The sequence below is a fragment of the Genypterus blacodes genome, unplaced genomic scaffold (genome assembly GCF_046128005.1).
Source record: "Genypterus blacodes isolate CSIRO-AG114 ecotype Tasmania unplaced genomic scaffold, CSIRO-AGI_Gbla_v1 ptg000015l_1, whole genome shotgun sequence".
In the NCBI taxonomy this organism is placed as follows: Eukaryota; Metazoa; Chordata; class Actinopteri; order Ophidiiformes; family Ophidiidae; genus Genypterus; species Genypterus blacodes.
In genome coordinates, this window is record NW_027466829.1 from 7102501 (window position 1) to 7125272 (window position 22772).

The 22772-nt window shown below is 48.5% G+C and overlaps 3 protein-coding genes across 4 annotated transcripts in view; all 3 read right to left on the reverse strand.

Annotated features, from left to right (window-relative positions):
- The window catches only part of LOC142990188 (creatine kinase U-type, mitochondrial-like), a 6964-nt gene extending 3582 nt beyond the window's left edge, over positions 1 to 3382 (reverse strand). Inside the window, exons 1-3 of one of the 2 annotated variants that reach the window (XM_076139912.1) lie at positions 3196 to 3382; positions 2430 to 2668; positions 311 to 509 (exon numbers count right to left, since the gene is read on the reverse strand). In XM_076139912.1, coding sequence (XP_075996027.1) covers positions 311 to 509; positions 2430 to 2578 — 348 coding nt within the window. In that variant the 5' untranslated portion in view covers positions 2579 to 2668; positions 3196 to 3382. Of the gene's footprint in view, positions 1 to 310; positions 510 to 2429; positions 2700 to 3195 lie in introns of those variants that run through there. The other variant, XM_076139913.1, reaches the window with a different exon arrangement.
- A 1542-nt stretch (positions 3383 to 4924) lies between these two features.
- On the reverse strand, positions 4925 to 14190 carry ticrr (TopBP1-interacting, checkpoint, and replication regulator). The gene is made up of 21 exons (XM_076169306.1): positions 13105 to 14190; positions 12614 to 12851; positions 12291 to 12523; positions 11757 to 11988; positions 11415 to 11553; positions 11077 to 11207; positions 10617 to 10820; positions 10322 to 10467; positions 9988 to 10088; positions 9800 to 9893; positions 9637 to 9719; positions 9262 to 9477; positions 9069 to 9156; positions 8873 to 8945; positions 8505 to 8636; positions 8302 to 8392; positions 8147 to 8205; positions 7796 to 8061; positions 5631 to 7692; positions 5421 to 5540; positions 4925 to 5340 (listed from the first exon to the last, which is right to left on the reverse strand). The coding sequence occupies exons 1-21, from the start codon at positions 13771 to 13773 to the stop codon at positions 5252 to 5254; spliced, it is 5466 nt and encodes a 1821-aa protein (XP_076025421.1). The 5' UTR covers positions 13774 to 14190; the 3' UTR covers positions 4925 to 5251.
- Positions 14191 to 17122: 2932 nt separating this feature from the next.
- Positions 17123 to 22772, reverse strand: part of cunh11orf96 (chromosome unknown C11orf96 homolog) — a 60253-nt gene continuing 54603 nt past the window's right edge. The window contains exon 2 of the mRNA XM_076171495.1: positions 17123 to 18571. Coding sequence (XP_076027610.1) covers positions 17892 to 18275 — 384 coding nt within the window. The 5' untranslated portion in view covers positions 18276 to 18571 and the 3' untranslated portion in view covers positions 17123 to 17891. The remainder of the gene's footprint in view (positions 18572 to 22772) is intronic.

A 22772-nucleotide genomic window follows, 5' to 3' on the forward strand; every position in this document is an offset into this window, starting at 1 on the left:
GGAAGATTACAAAACAGGAAGTGGTCATGGGTGTGTTACTAAAATGCTTTGTGAGGAGGAGGAGGAAGAAGAGAAGGAGGAGGAGTCAAAGCTGGAGTACCTCACTGTTAAAACATTGTTGATCTCACACCCATGTTGAGTAAACTAGTTGTGTGAACAATCATCATCATGTAGTGTGTGTGTGTGTGTGTGTGTGTGTGTGTGAACATGATTCCCCTCATGTTTCACAGTTGAAGCGCTGAAGAGCATAAAAACAAACTCTCAGACCCACAATCAAAAACTGCACACCTTAAAAACAAACAAGCCAAACCTCATAGGTCTCCTCGTCGCCTGCTACCATGCCAACCGTCTTGATGAAGGGGTGGCCGGGGTTGTCCACGCCCGTCTGAATGGCCTGGTCCAGTGTGTATCCAGAGGGCGTGGCCTTGCCACACAGCTTGGCGTAGATAGCGGGGGTTAGGCTGCTCGCCATGCAGTTGTTGTGTTTGCGTAGATCAGGAAACTCCGCACTGTGCAAACAGCAACACAAGATAGTGAGGTAATGAATGTACCCATCTGGAGGAATAAAACCTAATCTCTGTGCAGGCCTGCTCAAGGGCGCCTCAGCACAGCAGGCCCAGAGGTCACCGTGGAGCCTGAGTGGCTCTGATTATGACGCGGCTGAGCCTGAATCCTCTCCTGAGTGAGTGGCACATGTCATTTGCAAGACGATGTGGTGGCAGCGTGGAGGCCTGCATGATCAGACACACACTGCCTCTGTTTGCATGTCATTTCCATCGCAGTCAGGTCTGAGCGTGTGCTGCTGATTCACCCGACAGTCCACAAATATGAAGGTTTGGGGAATGACATCATCCAGAACCAAGGAGGCCGACCAGAGTCATTGTCTAAAGTAGTTCTGCTTTAAAGCACTCGGATGCTTGTGAGGGAGGCAAAGCTCTGTGCCAATGCAGAGTCAACCTAACTGTCTAATCACACACACACACACACACACACACACACACACACACACACACACACACACACACACACACACACACACACACACACACACACACACAGAGATCTGGGAAAACGACCAAAAGGGCCACAGCCAAATTGTGAGTAAGTGATTTAGTCATGGAGACGCTCCTGCCTGCTGTCGATGAGCCTGGAGAGTTCAGATCCAAACACAGCAGCAGAACTCTAACAGTCCAAACACACATGAATGATGATCTGGGAGGCAGTAGTTTAGTGGGTAGAGCTTCCGCTTGTTCGAGTTCGAGTCCCTGCCGAGTCCCTGCCGAGGTGCCCCTGAGCAAGGCAACAAACCCTAAATTGCTCCCCCCTCTGCGAAGGGTGGTAATGTGATGTAAGTCGCTTTGGATAAAAGCGTCTGCCAAATGAATGTAATGTAATTTGCTGCTATTTTGTGTTTTGCCTTTTTATGGCCTGATCACCTCACGGGCAAGCACACACACACACACACACACACACACACACACACACTTGAATCAAGGCGCAGTACAGATAAAGTTTATTGTTATAATCTTGTGTGTGTGTGGGTGTGTTGGTGGCACCTAAATGGAACGCGGCCATCAAATAAGATAAGCGTGTGTTTGACAAAATGTCACCTTGAGAACCTTCTGACTGCGGTGTGTGTGTGTGTGTGTGTGTGTGTGTGTGTGTGTGTGTGTGTGTGTGTGTGTGTGTGTGTGTGTGTGTGTGTGTGTGTGTGTGTGTGTGTGTGTGTGTGTGTGTGTGTGTGTGACAGGACGCAGAGTTGGATCAGTGAAACTCTCGCTGTTTGTTTGCGTCCAAAGACTCCAGCGCGGCTTTGATCGGCGCGTTACGTAACCCGATCAGAGGGTTTCAGATGTGATCAGCAGATAGCGCATTAATAATCTGCACGCTGCTTCCCTTCACACACACAGACGCGCAGCTCGACACGTACGCGCTCCCCGGGGACTTTCACAATCACTTTGTGGCTAACCTACAGCAGGTGCGGCGGGGCCTCCTGAAGTCACCGGAGAGCCTCCACAACATCACGACGAGTTAGAAACGGCGGGACGGGACGCGGTTAACATATTTTTTTACACATTTTATTACGTTTCCCCCAATATGACAGTTCAGCGCAGATTCATATTTAAATATAAGAGTCATATTTTGGTCCCAGCGGCCTAAATGAGCTGCAAACTCAAATAAACTCACCATATTATTGCTTCAGTCCTTTAAATGAAGTTTCTTTGGGGCTCTCAGGATAAATAAATATGTAATTATGCATCTATAACATTCTAGTTCGCCGCTATTATATTTCACGCATCTATTTCCTCATAATTACATCACGGGGCAGATTGTCGTCATTTGGCGAGCGAACGTTCTCGCTCCATCGATTAGATCAAACATGTTTACAGAGCTCAGAGCGGATCATCACGCCGGTGCTCGGTCGTTACCTGGCGGGGTACATCCTGCGTACCGGGGTCCCTGCGGTGACGTGCTCCCGGTTCAGCAGCAGCGCCGCCGTTACAGAGCCGGCACCGACCAAAGACAGGATCCCCACCCTGCGTTTGGACGAGATGATCCTGGAGAAGCTGCTCGCCATCGTGCAAGAGTCTGGTGGGTGGATGAAGAGTGCGGACTGCTGAGAGGTGGAGGTGAATGCGCGCCTCGGCGATCAACTGACAGGCAGCCTCTGATGGAATGAGAGAGGAGGGAGACAGGCGGGGTCAAGCGTGCGGTAGGAAGAGCGGGTAACACCGAGGAATGGCCTGCTGCTTCAAAATAAAAGCACGGCATTGTGTTTCTATGACGCTCTATGTGATACGACGTTGATATGTCGCCAGTACAGAACATCCACACGTCAATGGAGAACAATTAATGTTCAAACAGCGCTCTGATCTGATCTCATCTACGTGTGCTGTGTTCAGATTGTGTTGTGTTGTTTTTGATCGATAGAGGGCGCTGCTGGTGATGGAGGGGCGTCGTGTTGAAGATGAGGAGGCAAGGGAGAGATGAGCGGCAGAGGAGAAAGAGGAAGAGGTGAAACGAGGACAGGCGGCTCTGGGCGGATGGAGAGTTGCTCCGGCTCCGCGGCGCCGCGGAGACCTGAAACAAGCGGCTCAAGCGTGGGGGGAGAGGTCTGCTGCTGTCAGAGGAGAGGAATGTCCCGAGCAGAGACAGACAGACCACAGAGAGAGACAAAGAAGACACAATACTCACTATGGAGGTCTGCTGGCTTTGAAGAGCTGAGTCTGCCGCAGAGTTAACGTTGTCACCGTTTTAAGCAGCGCGCTCAGTGTGGTTGGTGCGTCAATAGATCACTATTCGGCAGCGCCACAAGGTCTTGTGAGGACACGCAGAGTTGGCATCATGGAGAATGAGACGCTACGTGACCAGATAATTGATAACACATGCAGGCAACAACTGGAACCAGAGCAGAGGAAGCTCTGGATCAAACTCCTCCTCTGGTTGCTATAAAAGAGCGTTAGAATGCAGAGGAACACTGAAGCTGTGAATCAACACACGAGATGGTTTCTAATGAAAGTGACACACCGTCATAATTATGAAAAACAATATCACATGACGACATAGGGGAATTAAATAGATGCTGATGTCCTGATAGAAGTATAAACAAAATCATGAGTTGGTAAATCCTTGTGGTCACTTTGAAATACCGTTGCCGTGTATGAACTTTATGTTGAAAGTTGTTTTCTACAGGAAACGCTTTGTGTGTTTATTGTATTTGACTCTGGCAGGAACAGTGGGTCGAGTTTCTGTGTGGCCTGAATACAGAATATAGAAGGACTTCATCAACACGCACGCGCACGTACGCGCACACACACGGTCACTTTGGTTTATCAGATTTTATAGATCCTATAGAGCGTCTCATAGTTAACAGTTCACTCCCCTCTCTTACAGTCAGAGTTCACTTTACTCACCGTTGTTCTCCTCCGTCTGTACAATCGCAGGTGGCTTTACAGTGTCTAGGTGTCAGAGGGCATCAGGGCAGCTCGCACAATGAACAAACCACAACGATCACACATCCATACTTATCATAAGCGGCTGAGCTCCTTATGGGGGGGAAACTCTGTAATCTGTGGAATAAAGAGGAAATTGTGAACAAGCATCACAGATCAAAGTTCACATTAAAGTTGTGTAATGAATGGAAGTGTTCAGCAGATTAAAGCGTGTCCAGAGTGAAGCGAGCCACTTCACCTCTACGGTGCAGCGAAGCAGAAGACGGCCGTAAGGGTGTGTGTCCTTATCTCACTGAGTGAAAACAATGGTGCCTGCCAAGGCTCCTTCATCTCCTGATAAGACTGTAGCGTGGTTTAACAAAGGAAGGTTTCTGCCCCGGTGCCTTCACAAGAACACGTGAGACTAGAAGGCAAACCCCCACCAAGGCAGACAAGTCCTCCGACCACAATTCCATCTCTCAATGGTGAATTAACCCGTTATTGACCCGACCATTTAGGGACCACCGAGTGAAGTTTGAAAGAGAATAATTCAGATTGTGACTGATTGAAGGTTATTACAGCACCGCCATCAGGCTGAAAGAGGAACAACAGGTTAGCCGAGGTCGCGACCCCAATCGACCCGCCAAAGCCGATCCAGACGGGATTACAGCGTGCGTGGTGTCACTGAGACAGATGGACAGACAGACAGGCCCCAGTGATTACAGCAAACTCTGCACACGCGTGTAAAACTCAGCGATGATTTACTAATGACCAATATATCACCATCAATAAACTCAAAGATAATGAAATCATTATAGAGATTTAGTGTTGCGTCACAACGTGCGTGAAGCTTTGACAGCAGCGACCTTCAGTCAGGTGAGCAGCGACCTTCATATATACGAGCGCCAAACTACAACACAGAGACGAGAGTCAGGAGCAGCGTCAGCACTGAAGGAACATTCAATACATTTATAAAAAATGGCATTTATTTATTTACTTTAGACTTTGGTAACAGACGGTGTATTCACATCAGGAAGCTCAGACTTTCCCTTTTAAAAACAATTCATAAGACACAAACTAATAAATAAGTGGACGATTCATCACAAGGTCACAGGAAACGCCATCGACAGGAGCGTCACCCTGAGTGTCAAACCCACGTCCAGATGAAACCGGAGCAGGTGGGCAGAACAGAGGAGGAATGAAAGAAGCATTCATCCTCACAGCTTTAGAAGCTTGAGAGAGGTTTCAGAGCAGAGTGTGGCTCAGACAGGCTCACAGCAGCATGTGCTTCTTCTTCTGCTCTCCAGCGGGGGCGTGGCTCAGTGCAGCAGTCTCTTCCTGCTGAAGCTCTTCCCTGCGTCGTTCTGTTTGTCGGCGTGGCGGCTGAGGGGCGACAGGTCCAGCTCATCTGGGACATTTACACATTTAGATCAGTCACATTTCAAAATAGGCCACAAGCCGTCACCTTGATCAGTTAGGGAGTCTCACCTTTACACTGTGGCGCCCTCTTGGCAGCAGAGTTCATTTTGCCCCTAAACAACATGGGCGAGTGTGTGAGGGCCAGAATCCCGCTGGCAGTCACCGGCTTCCTCACAGCCGAGCCGGGAGCTGTGGAGATGAAGGAAGGCGCCGTTACCACCACACAATCTAAAATCAATCTTTACATTCAAAGACATTTTGCCTACGTCAGCTACTCACTGGACGGGACGTCTTCACTCCCAGCAGCCCAGGTCACGTCCTCTTCAGGGCCAGACTTCTGATCCAGCGTCTCCATCCAGTCCATGTGTTCCAGAGGAGAGAGGGGAGACGAGTCCTCCACGTCCTGCAGCCTGCTCACCCCGAGGTCGGCTTCCTCCAGCAGCTCCTCCAGCAGAGGCTCCGCCTTCAGGCCGCGGCCCTTACCCGTCACAACACCGGTCTGGGCCTTCTTCTTCCTTGGCCAGCTGTTCAGGTTTTCTGGGGTCACCTTCCCCACACTCTGGGGCGACGGGGTCAGGGGGATGATATCTGCATTTGCCACCGGAGACGTGGTTCCCCCGGGATGGCGAGTGGGCGTGTAGGCCTGGCAGATGAAGGTCTGGATGCTCCCGCCCTTCCCCGGTGTGCTCTTAGCCGGGGTGACGTGAGTGCAGACGGAGGGGGAGACGCAGCCGGGGTCTCTGTGTTTGGAGAACAAAGCCAGAGGGCTCTCCAGCCGGGAAAGTCTCACAAAAGGTGTAGGACTCCTGGGAGCTCCGGCTTGAGCGCCGTCAGCGGCCGAGTCGGCTGCATTTAAAGAGTCGGTGCGTCGGATTTTTAATTTGGGAAGACCCGTTTTCTGCATCTCCAGTTCTACTTCGTAAGTGCGTGAGCCGGGAGTGTGTGTGTCCTTCTGCTGTCGGGGTCTGGCCGAGCCTCTCGGGGTTGAAAAGCGAGGAAAGTCAGTGGCGTAACCCAAACGAGCCGCCGCCTCCCTCTGCTGGCGGTCGGGGGTCTGACGGAACCCGTAGCTCCGCCCGGGTGTGACCTGGGCCGGCAGACGCGGTTTAGGAGACGACAGGAAGTCCTCGCCGGACAACGACGGCTTCCTGGAAAAGCTGATGTTCATCTTCAGACCTCCGCTGAGTTGAGTCTTTACAATGGCAGCGTCCACGATGTCCATGCTGTCCTCCTCTGTGGGGGAGGAGCTAAACTGGGAGGAATCAAACCGTTGTGAATCTGTATCTGAAGCAGAGTGAGTTTGAGATGTTTGCACACGTTCAGCTTGAGCTTCTCCTTCATGTGCAGCCGTGTTCTTCTCCATAAAGATCTCAGCAGACCTGGAGCCCGTGTTGAGCTGGGACGGGACCTTCTCACCTGACTGGGACCTTAAGTTACGTCTGCAGCCGCTTCTGGCTTCAGGAGTTCTTGGAGACTTTGGGGGAAAGTCTGATCTTTCCAAACCAGCGAGGAAACCATCTGACACAAACACCGGCTCACATGAGGACATGATGTTTGGACTTTTACCCGGAGTTCGCCCAGAACGAGTCGACATTTGGTGAGTGGAACTGGGGCTCTTGGATTGCGTCTGACAGCTGGATGTCGGTGAGAGGAGGAGGTGTGGAGGCGGTGTGGATTGTAGAAGAAGACTTTCCTCAACACCAACAGCCACGTTAGCGTCTCCCTCCTCAGCAGGGCTGTTCTTACTCTGAAGCCTTCCAGAGGACCTACGTAACGCCACACCGGTCCTTTCTGCAGGATGGTTCTGACCCTTGTGAGGTTTCTTCTCTGGGGTCTTGAATATGTCTCTTCTGCTGTTTGGGCTTTTTGAGGGGCTGCTGAACTTGTTGGGCGTCCTCAGCGATCTCGGGGAGCGTTGAGAGGCGATACGAGGCGACTCTGGTACTTTGAAGGTTTCTCTCCTCTCTGCCGCTCCAGATTTCCGCGGTGATGGCGACCATGTGACGCTCTTCTTGGGAGTCCTGCTACCTTCAGCCGAGGTCTTGACCGGAGTCCTGAGGATGCCCTTCAGTGGGCTCTGCATTGGGCTCTGCTTAGTTGGAGTCTGTTCCATGTTCCTAGTTCTTCTTGCTGGAGATCTGAAGGGACTTCCCCTGAGCGCCACGCCAGAGCCCTGTGAGCTCCCTGCTACTGGACTCTCCATGACAGGTGGACCTCTGGGGGTTCTGGGTGTTCTGGGTGTTCTGGGGGTTCTGGGGGTTCTGGGGGTCGTTGGCGTCCTGTTCCCGTGAGAGGCCCTCCCGTGTTTACCAGGCGACTTGTTGGGTGTTTTATTCGGGCTCTAAAGAAACCAAAGAGTTGTGGCGTTTTATTTTCATTCAACTTAGCATAAACTGAATTTGACAAAGAAAAACTCCCACACTACAAGACAGCAACGGACTCACCTTAAAGACGCTGGAGTCTGTGGCCAACCGGGTCCTGGTGGTTCTGGTTGAGCGAGACTCTGGGGGGGACTGAGCAGCCCCGAAGAGAAGACGCATCGGCGACCGCACACGCTTCACGTCCAGGCTGCTGAGTCTGCCGTCGCTGAGCGGAGGCTGCGAGGCGGACAGAGCTCGGTCCAGGTTGCGGGAGCGCGGCTGGGAGCTGGAGTAGAAGGTGGTGGAGTGTCTCCTAGCAAACTTCTTTAACCTCGGGCTCCTCCTGAGGTCTGTTACACAAATGAGACATAATGAGACGATCCATCGCCTGCACAGATAAGTAAATAAATCATTTCATTCAAACGTGTTAAACACCTTCTGCAGGTTTCACTGGTGACTCCTCCACGATACACTCCTCAGTCGGGACAGAACTCCTGAAAAACAGTGATCACCGTCACACACAACCGTAAACTTGTACAGATGTGATCTTCATCTGAAGCGAGGAGGAAGAGCGTGGCAGTAACACGTACCTTCCCATTCTCTGCCGGTACAGGAAGCGACTGGACACTTGCTTGTGAAGCGGCGTCTCACACACCTTCTTTGTTAACAGCTTGTGTCCCTCTGGAAAGAGATCATTGATGTTTTACTTCACCAGACAAAACAACACGAGGGGCTCTCCTGTAGATCACACACTAGATTACATCGCTTCATTTCCTGTTCCTGTTTCTTTTACCGTCTGACTCGTCGGATCGTTTGCGCTTCAGTCCCTCCACAGCCGACACAGACTGACTCCGCGGCAGCTTGGCTTTCTTTGAGGGGGAAGACATCTCCTGGTTGAACAGGTTTCTTCTCACCTTGATCACCTCTGTGAACAATCAGACCAGCCTGGGTTTAAGACTCGCATATTCAAATAACAGCCAATCATAACACAACTGCAGCTTTCAGGATTTACTTTCATTTTTGAGATGTTTAAGTATAATTCTTACTGATTGTATGATGTCATTGGAACAGTTGGTCTAAAATTCTACCCAATATGCAGCCGACCAAAGAGCAGCTTTGGTTTGGTTTGTTCCGGGCTGGTGGATGTCAAGTGGAACGTACCGTGTGTTGCTGGTTTCTGAGGTTGAGGCTCCACAGCTGGTTTCTGCACAGCAGCACTGATCTTTGGTTTGGACTGTTGGGAAACACAATCAGTCAGATGACAGGACACTGACTTAACCTTGATCTTGTTCCTTAGTTGGGTGCTGTTTGTCATATCATGTCAAGTTTTTCAGATGCTGATAACTCTTCATCTTACAGCTCTCGTCGTCTTCTTCGGCATCTCGATTTGCCGCATACTCTGTGACGATTCAGTCATACTGCGATGACGAGTCAGCATTCCACTCCTACAGCAGAAACAAAAGGATGGATAAATATCCTGGACACGTGCAGTCTGACACTCCTGACATGACAAGGCCCCGTGATGCCTTCACTGTCTTTCCTCCCCTCACCTCCTCTTGCTGCCGGACCTCAGCGCCTGCAGGCCGTCTGACAGCAGACTGTGAGTGGACAGGGGAGGAGACGAGGCCGAGGGGGAGACGCTGTCCTTGGCCACCGAGTCGTCGCTGAAGAAGTCAGAGGGCAGAACAGCCAGCAGGGCCTCGGGGAGCTGGGTGCCCAAGCTGTGGTAGACGTCTGCAAGCACCCGAGGGATCGCCGTCAGAAAGCTGCCGTCACAGAGAGAGGACCAGTGTCAGACTCACACACACACACTTTTGTTAGAGGCACCTGCATGATCCAACAGCATTTAGTGAAGATGCATCTGATGATTCTGTCCGCTGTCTCACTACTTCACACACATTAAACATCTAACACTCCAAACTCACCCGGGGAGGATCTCATCCTGCAGGAACCTTGTTGAGCAGAGTGGATCTTTGGTCAGGGAGATGATCCGGAGCATATCAGCCACCTGTCACAGGAGGAAAAAATGAATCCAATTTTCTTTCCTGACTGAGTTAAGAGCTAACAGGGGCCGTCGCTCCTCCTCACCTCCTCCACCATCTGATCCGGGTCCAGTGAGCAGGACGGCACCGAGGTGATCAGTCTGCACAGCTCCAGCCTCAGCACTGCTTGAAGCTGACACCTATCAGATACCAGAACACACACACACACACACGTCACGAGACACTCGGTACAGAACGAGCCGGCACACATGCTGCAAACACACACACACTCACTCTCTGACTTTACTCTCCACGCTGCCACTGGAGCCGTACAGCTGCCTGATGGACTTGCTGGTCTTCAGAAGGTGCTGCTGGGCAAACAGGGAGATCTTTACCTGCCAGAGAGAAACACACACGCATACAACGTCACACTGAGTCGTTACAACATGAGAAGAAGAAGAAGAGAATGATTAAAGATGGAATACAGTAGAAGGTATTAACATCACAGGACAGGATGAAGAACATGAAGCTGCTCATTATGATATTTTAATAAGTTTCAGCATCAAAATCTTCTTTATGCCACCATGAGTGAGCTGTGGGTCAGGTTAGGAGTTATATTGTGTCACACCTCCAGGTCGGATTCTGCCACCAGGAAGATCTTCACAGCAGACAGAAGCTGCTGGGCTCCAGTGAGGAGGGACGGATCCGTCTCTGCCACCGCCCTCTCATACGAGGAGCTGAGGTGGGACAGCACCTCAGCCTCGCTACTGAAGCCTGCGTGAGAGGGGAAGATGTGATCTGTTAGCATCAAAGTGTGTTGTCCTGGTGTCTCAGTGTGACTGTAGTCAGGTTGTTACTGTGTTCTTCAGTATCTGTAACAGAGGCCCTAACTTGAGTAACGGTGGTAAAATCTCAACACTCACTGATTGTGTTTGCGTCTCCAGCTTTGCTCCGGTCAGACGAGCGTCTCTTGGCCGGCCTGTCTGTCCCCCGTCCCTCAGCTCCCGGCTGCTCCGCCTCCGTCTGGTTCTTCTGGGCCTTGACATTGAGTCGGGCCACATTCAGCATCTGCAGGGAGCGGCTCATGGTCTTCATCTTCTGTTTCACTGGAGTCCGATGGGCGCCGCCTGCAGGACAGAGAAGGAGAACTACACTTACAGAGATCTGCATCACTGCTGCTGTGGTGTGCCTGACAGAAAGCTACCAGGAGGTCAATGAGTCCATGAAAGCTCTTTATTCCATAATTCAAGACCAGAAACTCTATACTACTCAATATTGATGCCTGAAAAAAACATTGGGAACGATCAAATTCATCTTCTATCCTTTATAAATGTGAATGAGCTTCACAGACAGCCTGAGTCTGAATCTGCATTGAGGCCGTACGTTTCTTGCCGCTCCTGGCGTTTACACCCTGTGACATCTGGTAGAGTTCAGCCAAACCACTGAACAGCTCCTGCTGCAGACCAGACGCCTCCTCCTCCTCTTCTCTCCTCTCTGGGACTGCATGCAGTAACCTGGAACAAAAGACAATAATGGTACAAGATTACAGATACAATAAACTAACTGCTGATTCCCTTGCAAAGTTCTGTCAAAGCATCACAGAAAGGACATTTAGATTGGAGCTCAATTCAATTAATAAAGCTGCAACACTATATACTCATACTGATGGAGATTTCAATCATCCATCATCTCATCAGTGTATAGAATCAGACGTCTCGTACCTCATTGACTCCATTAAATGGGAGCTGACACCTGCCTGGTCTGACTGAGGGAACCAGCTCTCCATCATGCCGCTCCTCTGTGAGGAGTGACTCAGCTCCTGCTGGGCCCACTCAGGAATCTGCTGACCTTCAAGCAAGTCTGATGGAGAAAACATTAAAGCATCCAGAAGGAAGACGGACAGAGATTAAAAAGGAGAAATCTGCTGCAGCTACAAGTCATACAGATAGATTTAGTTTGAGGTGACAGAATAACAGAGTGTGACAGTATTGGGACTAAAAACAAGGCTTCAGATGGATATTGTTATTGTTTTGGAACCCTAAAGATTTCCACTCTGTCCTCACCATGTGCACGGTCGTCCTCCTCCATGATGTCATACACGACCCCCAAAACGCTGTTTACAACATCTGGCAGCTCAGCTGTGATGTCGTCTGTAGGGGGAGGGACGATCTCAGCGGCCAGGAGCCGGTTGTCTCGTGTGATCCCAGGGCGGAGGACGGTGAGCAGAGCCGTAGTGTGAGACAGAGTGGACAGGATGGCCGAGTACACCAACCCACCTTCACTCACGTCAGCCAACTGGGGACACACACATGGGAGAAGAGATTATTACACCAGTCAGTCAGTGTTCTTGTTCATGGACCCAGTAAAGCCACCGGAGGGCAGTGTTGAGTTGCCAGCAGCTACATGGGAACAGCAACAAGAGATGTTACTGGAAGCAACACGGCCTCAGCTCGGGTGCTTCTGTGTAACTGCATAAAACAGCACCACTACAAGGGAGAAGCACTTGACAGTTGTGATATTCATCTGAACAACAATTTGCTGGAAACCCTGGGTTGAGAGTATTAACAGTAAAAGAAGCTTTGCTCTTGATGTCTCACCATGTGCACAGCGTGAGCAGACAGCTCCATCAGGAGACGCTGGAAGGCGGCCGTGCCGGCCTCGCTGCTGTCAGGGCGGTGCAGCACCCATGACTCTGTGGAGGCCTCTGACAGCGAGGAGGTGTCCCATCCCTGGAGGACGCCCTTCAGACACACCTGCACCTGCTCTGGGAGACACCTCTGTCTGCGAGACACCGGCTCCACTGTGACACTGCAGCTCTGCGCCACATCGCCTTGTTGGGTGAAGGACAACAACACAGCCGCTGTAACCCTGAACATCTACGTTACTCTTTATTGAAACAGGTCAGCTTTCTGTCACTCACCTTGTTCCCAGCGCACAACGCCTCCAACTGCGGGGAAAGCTAATCGATAGAATGGTTCAGAGGACAGCAGGTATGAAACGCTGGGCTCAAACACAAAGGTGTCTCTCCTGTAGCCTGCGTCTGGGGTCCGAGAGCCGCAGAGGTCCAGCAGAGAGACCACAGGGATCAGTCTGCCCCCCAGCTGAGCAAGAACCTCACACAGCTTCTCAGAACCAAAGTGATCCTCGCACCCTGAGACCTGAAATTAGACCATAGGTCAAAACTGAACTTTGGCACACAAAAAAAGGCAACCGATTCTTTTAACAATGTGCTTCAGTTAGGAGGAGAGTGAAGTGGAACACATGGGGACAAATACAAGCACCTGACAGGATTTAGAACTATGCAGAGTAAAGTGTGTGTGTGTGTGTGTGTGTGTTTGTGTGTGTGTGTGTGTGTTCCTGCTCCATACATGAGACAGACCTGACTGCTACTCTGTCCCCTGCTGTGCTCACCTGGACCTGGGTACTGCTGTCGATCCAGTGCAGATCCACCTGCCGCTGGAGCAACATGTCACGAAGGCTTCTGGACACAATACACTCCGACACGTCTGCGTGTGTGTCCCTGCCGCCCAGAGACACATAGTCCTCCAGCTGTGTCCTGGAGTGTGGACACTTGGAGACAACAAACAGAACATTCCTCCCGCTGGCAGAGCCGTCGCCCCGCTGCGAGCCCCCGGTCTCAGCGGCCCGGGTGGAGGCCCTCCGGGGCCGCAGGGACAGCTTGGTGGGAGAGGTGATGTCCGGTCTGTCCCACTGGAAGTCCAGCAGCGTCTCCTTCAGCGCGTTGTGCACGGACACACACCGAGTCCACTGCTGCCTCGGCTGAGACTGAGACACTTTGTCCTTCACGTCAAACTTGGCTTCAAACTCCAACTCAAAGTCCTCAAACGTTTTGTCCCGGAGCTCCTTGAAGTCGGAGCCCCGGGACGAGACGCTGCCGCTGCGGCCGCTGCGCGACTGGAAGAACTTAAAGCCCCAGCGGACTTTATCAAAGCCATACTTGTAGCCGAAATGCAGCAGGATTCGTAATATTCCTCGTTTGACGGGGTGATGTCTAACATCCAGCCGAGTGTCTGAATGATTATCAACATCTACGACAAACACCAGATTGTGTGACGCCATAACGGAACATCCACGATCACACACGGAAACCTGGAGAGTTAGGCCAATGTATACAAGTGCAATAACCCCGATTTAAGCAAATGGCACAAACGCCGATCAACTACGACTCTCGACGTACCTTTCATAGTGAGAGCCCGGACACAGAGACGCCATTTACAGAAGCTTCAATCGCCGACTTATATCACTTATATATCGACTTACACTGCGCCGCTAGCTACCGTAGATAATGACGCTTAAATTAACGCAGTCGCACATTATATTTGTCGTTAAACCGGTTGAACTCCTTCCAAATCCTCGTTTAAAATGACCGGACGCCAGCGTAAGGAAACGCAATAGATATTTGTCATTCTACTTAACGTTTCAATAACAAATATTAGCATATCCAAACATTCCTAAAGTCGCCATTTTCCTTCTTCTATTGACTGTTCGCGCTTCTTGTACATGAGCCCTCCCTCTCACTGGGATTGGCTTAATTTTAACCAAACAGCTACATGATTGGTTAAAATTTTGCAACAAAATAACGGACGATTGGGTAAATCTTCCATAGTAACTTTCTATTGGTTGAAATGACCTTCAGTCATGTAACACGTAAACTTGCTACGTATAACGAACAAGCAGGGCCATGATTGGTTCGCACAACTTGGATTTAACTTTTAAAAGCAACAACAAACAAAGCTTTTTAAATGAAAGAGATCACAATCTGTATGTGTTACCACGACAACACCAAGAGCTGTCAGCCGGAAAGGAAATAAGAAGATGATCAAAATCTGTCCCAGTAATGCCAGAAATACCCAGAATTGGAGATTTTTGAGATCGCATATAATTTATTAACATGAGCATTTACATTTTATTTTTGCCAGAATGTTCATTCTTTCATTCTGTGTTCGTAGAACTTGTAGGATTAAGATCGTGACAGTGTAATCTTGTCAAGTACATTTGAAACGGTGTTAAACTGTTGCTTTCAGAAGCTGTCACCAGGGGTCAGTGTTCCCTTCTTATTTCCATTTTTCTGCTCAATCACATCACACATAATTGTTACTTTTTTAAATTGCAAAGATCAAAGGGTTCAAAGTGGTGTATGATGCACACACCCACCCACCCACACACACACACACACACACACACACACACACACACACACAAAAGTACCACACCTGGTGAGAGTGCATAAATTATTCATTTTTCTTCCAGGCCTTGATGGTGGCCAAGATGTAAATGCAATTCTGTTTGTTGCGTAAATCTTCAGTCACCTGCCTACTTAAATACCCATTACTGACCATCAAGCCCTCTTCTCCCAGTACAGACCGGCCTCACGACTTGTGTTTGCAGTAAAAACAAACAGTAGAACAGAGTGCTGTGTTTTGGGGACATTTAGTAAAAGCAAAGTACTCCACAAAACCCTGAGCACAAAATAATCAAATCTACTGCTGGTACCACAGAAAAGAAATGGACAAACAAGAGGCAAAACACATCAATACTTTCCATTAAACGAGAAGCAAACTAGAACTAAGACCAAAACAAAAACAGCTTCCTTTAAATGAACAGTGAACGCTTTACACATAACAGGAAGCAAATGATCAAGTGCTTACGTCTGTTTTATACTACAGTGACATTAACCAACACATAGCAGCTGCAGCTCAGCTTCACTGGGAATACTCTGTGATTGATTATCAATTTCCAGACACAGTGTTTTCAACCATAACTAACCCGTGGGAAGGAAATGCAGCTCAGTGAGGAGGGATCTAAAGGAAGCTCTCACATGCCGACTTGATCACAAAGTAATGGCGGTTATGCTCTGGGTGAAGTTATTTCGAGGAAATACAGTGTAAGACTCATTCTGTATACGTGGTTGTTCCCTGTAAGAATAAAGAAAACATTCTGATATCTTCTGTTGATCTGTGTACCAGATGAAAAGAAGTAATTTCCCTTACAGTTGTATGTCTGCCTGTCAGACACGTCAGAGCCTTGACACCCGTCTGCTCTGTGTCACTCTGCCCGGCTAGTCAGACTCCAGCACTCAGTCGTCATTACTTTAGTGCACTTAAAGCAGTGGTTGTACCTCTCAAGGCGCCTCTACTGTCACTCCAGGATCATGAAGTAGACACATGATGTACCCTCAGCTCCAGCTTCCTCTCTCTGGGTTTGGGTTCTTTGGCTCTTTAGTGTTGGTACAGTCTGTCCCACATAAGCTGCAGCTTCTAGGTGGCAGGAGCCTGACGTTGTGTGTCTGCAGTGAGCTGGCGTGTTTCCAGTGACACTGCACACATCACCAGGTGAGATCTCACCCTTTCACCTGTACACACCAGTTTACTGAGAAGTATCTCTGATGGCTCTGATTAGACTGGGAGGGACCATTAGGTTCATCTGACTGATGCTCTCCACCATCTCACACACTCACTGATCTCCACAGCAACATGAAAAGTAGGTTGCTAGAGAAAGAGGTCACGAACTCAAGCAATCTGTCAGACATGAGACCACAAATACTCTCCTCTCCTCTCCTCTCCTCTCCTCTCCTCTCCTCTCTTCTCCTCTCCTCTCCTCTCCTCTCCTCTCCTCTTCTCTTCATCCCTCATTCCCACAGCAAAGGTGTGGTGACGCAAATTGCCTGGTTACATACACAAAAACATATTCCGCCGAGGATATGGCAAGTATGTCAGCAGCACTGGGCAAACGATGACGAACGTGTGTGTGTGTCACAGAGAGAGAGAGAGAGAGAGAGAGAGAGAGAGAGAGAGAGAGAGAGAGTGATGGCGTGAGCATCCAGCTGGTGTTTGTCCACCCTCCCAATTGGCTGGAAGACAGGAAGTGTTAAAACATGAGCGGTTGCACTTGGTTTGTTTCCCATAGCAGCAGGGTCGGGGTCGTCCTGAGCAGATGGTTTGTAGTTCAGCATGAACATGATTTCATGACCACAGTGTGATATTACAAAATACATCTGCTTCATTTGACTTCATCACAGTCTATTTATAGTGGCAAAGTCTCAGTCTTAGCCTTTGTCTCAGACTCAGACTCAGACTCAGTCTCAGTCTTAGACTCAGGATGGTGGCTGTTTGTTGCTGTTTGAGTTCAGTGATGCAACATTACTGAAGTGCGTCACAAACCCAGACAGGCTGCTGCAGACTGAGGTCAAGCCCCCAGTGTGTGTGTGTGTGTGTGTGTGTTTAAACTGAACACATCAAACTGAACTCAGTCAGTTCAGTTTGATCTGTTCAGTTTAAACCTCTCCATCTTATATCAACACTTCTCATGGATCCTTTGTGTCGGTGCTGAAGCTTTGACCTTCATACCTCCACCAGGTGATCAGTCTGCTGCTGTCTGTGTTTGCAGCTCCTAAATGAAACGACTCCAAGTATTTGAAAAATATTTATTTAAGTACATATGACAAAGCAACATGATTATAACACACAGGAAATATAACAGAAAACAATATGATGTATAAAGTTAAGGTGACTTTAGAAGTCAGCAGGAATAATAAAATAAAATCTAGAACTCCACTTGGTTATGAACAAAATGAAAGAATAAATAAAGACATTTAGAGGCGTTCTGCTCAGGAATGAAAGTCAAGATTCCACTGTGTGAAAGTGAAGCTGTGCTGTGTAAAGCTGCTCTATTAAAGCTGCTCTATGCTTCAGTGACGCCCAGCTCACTCTCACTGCTTAGTCAATAGATTTACAATGTTGTAAGTCACAACACTAACACGCTGCATGGAGCGGCCGTCTCCATGGTGACTGGTCAGATAGAAAATCTGGATTGAAAAAAAAAACCTACACAACTTTTAAAGTGGACAAATATCGACCATCTTTCGTCTTTGAAACGTCGCTGTCGTAGAAAAGGAATACATGTGAGAGAGAGAGTCACAGCAGTGTGTGGAACACTGAGTCATGTGCTACACTTACACAGCAGTAAGCAGCCTGTGGCACTGGGACGCTTTGTTTACAACTATACAAGTGCATCTTAGAGCAACATGTACTGATATGTTAGTATATAGATCTTTAGGACAGCAGCAGCTCACACACAGGCCCGGCTGCTTCACTTCTGCTGGCCTCCGTTTGAAGCGGTGTCAAGGCGAAGCGTGATACAGGGGGAAGTTACTCTGAGCGATGGGATCCTCCTGCTCCTCACTGGGTGGAATCAGAGTCACTGGAGTCCATGCTGGCCTGAGTGGGTGTGGCGGTGCAGCCGTGATGGAGGGCTCCAGGTGGGCAGTGGAGGGTCTGGGTGCTCCGCCGCAGGTTCTCCAGCGACTGCAGGAAGGAGCGGCGTGCCCTCTCTTCCTCCAGCGGCGAGGAGCCCTCCTCCTCCACCTCTGCGATCTCGGCAAAGGTGACGGGCTGAGTCTTGAAGCGAGCCTCGCGTGGTCGCCTGGAGCGGCTCTTTCCCCTGGCCGGGCTCTTGGGGACAGGCAGCTGCTGGGGGAACTCCTCCATGGCTGAGGCCATCAGGTGAGCCGGCAGGACGTGGAAGCCTGAGGCCTCCACAGGCATCTGACGCACAGCAGCCATCGGTGGAACAACAGCAGAAATGGGTAGGAAGGGGATTCTAGTTAGACTCTAATGCAACAGCAGCGATGCCTTTGCACGTCCCAAAGTTCTCTGTCTTCTCCCTTTCAGGTGTTCTGCTTTATTTGAAAAAAAGTCTCCTTTTGCTTCCAAATCCAAGTGGAACGGACACTTCTGAAACCTCCGAGTCCAGGGACGATGAAGATGATGAGTCTGTGGGAAACAACTGCTTGTGATGCGGTCGGGTGGCTCGGCTCTTCACTCCACTGCACCGGAGCTTTGTCTCTGTCTCTGTCTCTCTCTCTCTCTCTCTCTGCTTGCCTTTAGTTGTTTGTGAGTCTCAGTCTGCTGAAGCTAATGTCACTGACAGCTCTGCACATGCTTTTATAGCAGCTCACAGCCCTCTCTCTCTCTCACTCTCTCTCTCTCTCACTCCCCCTCTCCCTTCCCTGCCAGGTCCCTCCCACTCTCTCAGTCATGGTTCCGGCCTCCCTAGCAGTCAGCCAGTCAGAGTTGAACCCCCCAAAAATAGAGCATGTGTGCATATGGATGGGTGTGAGTGCTGGTGGGGGTCTGAGCAGGAGATGTGTGGAGCGCTCAGCGAGACATTAGGAGAAGACAATCACCACTGAAATGGACAGAAACAGAGAGACAGACATGTACCTGTGGATGATTCTCTCTTATTCTATATTCTCTATATCTCTATATTTATTTGCATATGTGCAACTCATAATGAATGAGTCACGTTTAACCTTTGACCTGCCCGCCAGGATCAAAGCAGATCTGTGAGTGACAGCTGGTCATGTGATAGCAGAGCAGCCTGCTCATATAAACAGTTGAACTTAAAGAGCCACAGCAGCGTTATTAGCATGTAGCTGCTGGAGTTTCTGACTTTTATCTATTTCAAGTCACAGCCATTCAAATGTAAAATCAGAGTATAAACACAGAGACTCACACTGGGCTGTTTGGTTAGAAACACGGCGGCAGCTCTGCTTACATAATACACACTGACGTACTGTAATGTGTACACACACATCTACAGAGAGACGTAAACAATGTCCCCCCGAGCTGCTCTCCTCACTCTACACACACAGACACACAATGACACACATATACAGCAGCAGCCAGCGGAGACGTCCTCCTCATGCACCACACTGTGAAACTGCTACGTGAGAAATTTACTCATTTTCCACAATTTGTCCTTCCCAGTCCAGATTTAAAGGATTAATGTAAACAAATGTGCTGAAGAAGCCAGAAACAAAGGGAGAAAAATAAAATAAAATAAAATAAAATAAAATAAAATAAAATAAAATAAAATAAAATAAAATAAAATAAAATAAAATAAAATAAAATAAAATAAAATGAAATAAAATAAATAAAAATAAACTGTGTATATTTAAAAAATATGACTGCTTGGTGTGACAGTTGCTGATGATGAGGAGGGTAACGGGTCACACAGGATGTTGAGCTCTGTCATATCTGTCATGTTGTCAAGGCAACACACACACACAAACACCACAGACTCATCAAGGACTACAGCATCATCCCAGTTAACACATTACACCGTGTTAACTGGAAGTGTAAGGACTAAAATGATCTGGTATGATGTCAGTGAGGTGACACAGGTTGGTTTCATTCACAGATTCTTTCTCTCCTGCATGAGAAAGATCATGTTTGGTGAGCCAGGTGGAGGAAGTCAACCTGGACCACCAACATAAAACCCAGAGTTAGAATCTATAGGCGGTGAAGAATCAGTTCACCAACGTACAGAGTTACTTAGAAATCACTGCCATCCCTAATATGGTGATGGAGAGCTGTGCCTGTGAAGGTTACCATGACCACAGCCACTGTCACGGTGTGCAAGGCAACATGTAAACAAACACCATCAAGACATGAGCGAACCCCAGCGTCCTCCGCACTGACTCAAATGAGCTTAGCCAAAGGGAACTACGGCAGTGTTGAGTTTAGGCGTGCTGAGGCCACAGCTTTTGGGTTTCTCCATGGCTGACATCATGCGCCTGCTCTCACACGGTTGCACACTTTACAGGAGGGATGGGATACTTCAAAATGACTCCTGCTCCGTCATGCATTCCTAAGATGACACCTCAAGAGGATTAGACAGAGACTAGGTCACCCTGTTTCTTGTTACACACACACACACACACACACACACACACACACGTGCACGCACAGCCTCACAAACAGTTAAGAAGGTTGTATGTCATAGATGCAATGCAAATGCTCCTTTGCTCTATTTTTAGTGGAACTAAAGTCACCCCAACAGCTGCCACTCAAATGACATCATATGCCATTTTTACTTCCTTTAAAGAAGTGTGTGCGTGTGTGTATGTTCATGGGTGTGTGTGTATGTGGATGCTCAGCTCTTACATGTCGGTGTCCATTTAATTTAGTGTGGCTTTTTATTTGATGACACATTTAGAGGGGATCAGAAGTGTTGCACCATAGTTATCAATCAGCAGCATGTAAGCCAAGAACTGTGTGTGTGTGTGTGTGGATCTGTGTGGTTGTACCAGGGCTGCACATATACAGTATATTATAAACATACATAATTTACTTTATTTTCATAGTTTTTCATAATGTATGATTGTTTCGAGAAAAGTAAAAATTTTAAGCCCAAAATTGGAAAAAAGACACAGAGGGTTTAAGGCTCCAACTCTTTTAGGAAATGCTTGAACTATTTCCCTGCCCATCTCCTCCTGTGTGCTGCCCGGCTCCATCCTACCACATTATGTAATCCAGCCTCACCTCCTCTATGTCCTGTGTGTTTGTAATAATAATAATGATTATAATAATACTAAGACCTTATTTGACCCTGATCCTGATCTTTCACACTGCTACACCTTTAAACAGATGACAATCAGCAGGCCATCAGCCTTCAATGGGATGTTGAGCCAGTATGTGTGACTCTCTGTGTGTATAAACATTGACTTTGTCATTAGAAACACTTTGTGTCTCTGCAGGTTAGGAAACACAAACAGAAATAAGGGCAACACATAAAGAGAACCAAGGCTTAATTAACACACAGGCTTGACTTTCATATGATTCCATCCTGCTGCCATAGTAATGTCACTGTGTGTGTGTGTGTGTGTGTATCTGTGTGTCTGTGTGTTTGTGTGTGTGTGTGTGTGTTTGTGGCTTTGGTTACAGGGCTAAATTTAAGGGATTATTTGTAATTAGTTATGTCACACCGAGGCGGAAAGAGACAAGAGACAAGAGACGAAGCCTGTGTGAAGACAGAAAGAGAGAAAGAAGGGGGGACGGAGAGAGAGAGAGACAGGGAGAGAGAGAGAGAGAGAGAGAGAGAGAGAGAGAGAGAGAGAGAGGTCAAGCAATGATGGGGACGGAAACCAAAACTCATTATGAAGAGCACCAAATATTATCATGTCTGTAATGAGGTTGTAGTGTTCAGTTGTGTTTGTGTGTGTGTGTGTGTTCTGCATGACTACAGAGTGAATTTCATTGAAAGGTGGTGTGAAGTCAGAGCTTGGAGCCAAGAGGAGTGGATAGCGCCACCATGCGGCTATTTAAACAGCAAGGTGTGTTTTGGTTTTACAGCTTCTTGTTTTACAATTTACCCAGCATGCAATGCAACATCCAAATGTGGTAATGGAAACACACACGGACGTAAAATGGCTATAAAGTTGTTCTCACTAAAACATGTTTACAGTGAGATCCTCTCTCTCTCTCTCTCTCTCTCTCTCTCTCTCTCTCTCTCTCTCTCTCTCTCTCTCTCTCTCCCAACTCAATTAAAAACCCAGAAGCCAGGTCTCAGCGTGATCCTCTGCAGAAAGACGCCCCGGGCCGCCGACACAAAACCACAGGCACAACAAAGATTACGTGAACCTAACGTGTCAACAGTGCCATTAAGGTCCAACCTGATTAATCAATCACTTGAGCGCCCTTTTAACACACACACATAAATAGATAGATAGATAGATAGATAGATAGATAGATAGATAGATAGATAGATAGATAGATAGATAGATAGATAGATAGATAGATAGATAGATAGATAGATAGATAGATAGATAGATAGATAGATAGATAGATAGATAGACAGACAGACAGACAGACAGACAGACAGACAGACAGACAGACAGACAGACAGACAGACAGACAGACAGACAGACAGACAGACAGACAGACAGACAGACAGACAGACAGACAGACAGACAGACAGATAGATAGATAGATAGATAGATAGATAGATAGATAGATAGATAGATAGATAGATAGATAGATAGATAGATAGATAGATAGATAGATAGATAGAGAGGAAAATCCATTACCCAGGTCTGAGGGGGGTCAGGAGGTGAGGTACACGCCACAGGCCACATTCCCGGACCGGCGAATCAGCCTGTACCCACTGTGCCAGTAAACCCCTGTTACCATGGCAACCAACCCTAAATGTCAGGGGACTGCGGAGAGGAGGGGGGCCAAAGTTGGTAAGTCACATAACACCTCAGCTATGTCCTGCGT

Excerpts from the sequence above, each read along its gene's own strand:
- ticrr (XM_076169306.1), bottom strand. The coding sequence starts at position 13,773 with ATGGCGTCACACAATCTGGTGTTTGTCGTAGATGTTGATAATCATTCA. Across the intron at positions 10,821-11,076 it reads CGCCAGGAGCGGCAAGAAAC|GCGGCGCCCATCGGACTCCA; the intron begins GTACGGCCTCAA and ends TCTGTCCTGCAG. Across the intron at positions 8,946-9,068 it reads CGAAGAAGACGACGAGAGCT|TCCAAACCAAAGATCAGTGC; the intron begins GTAAGATGAAGA and ends GTTTCCCAACAG.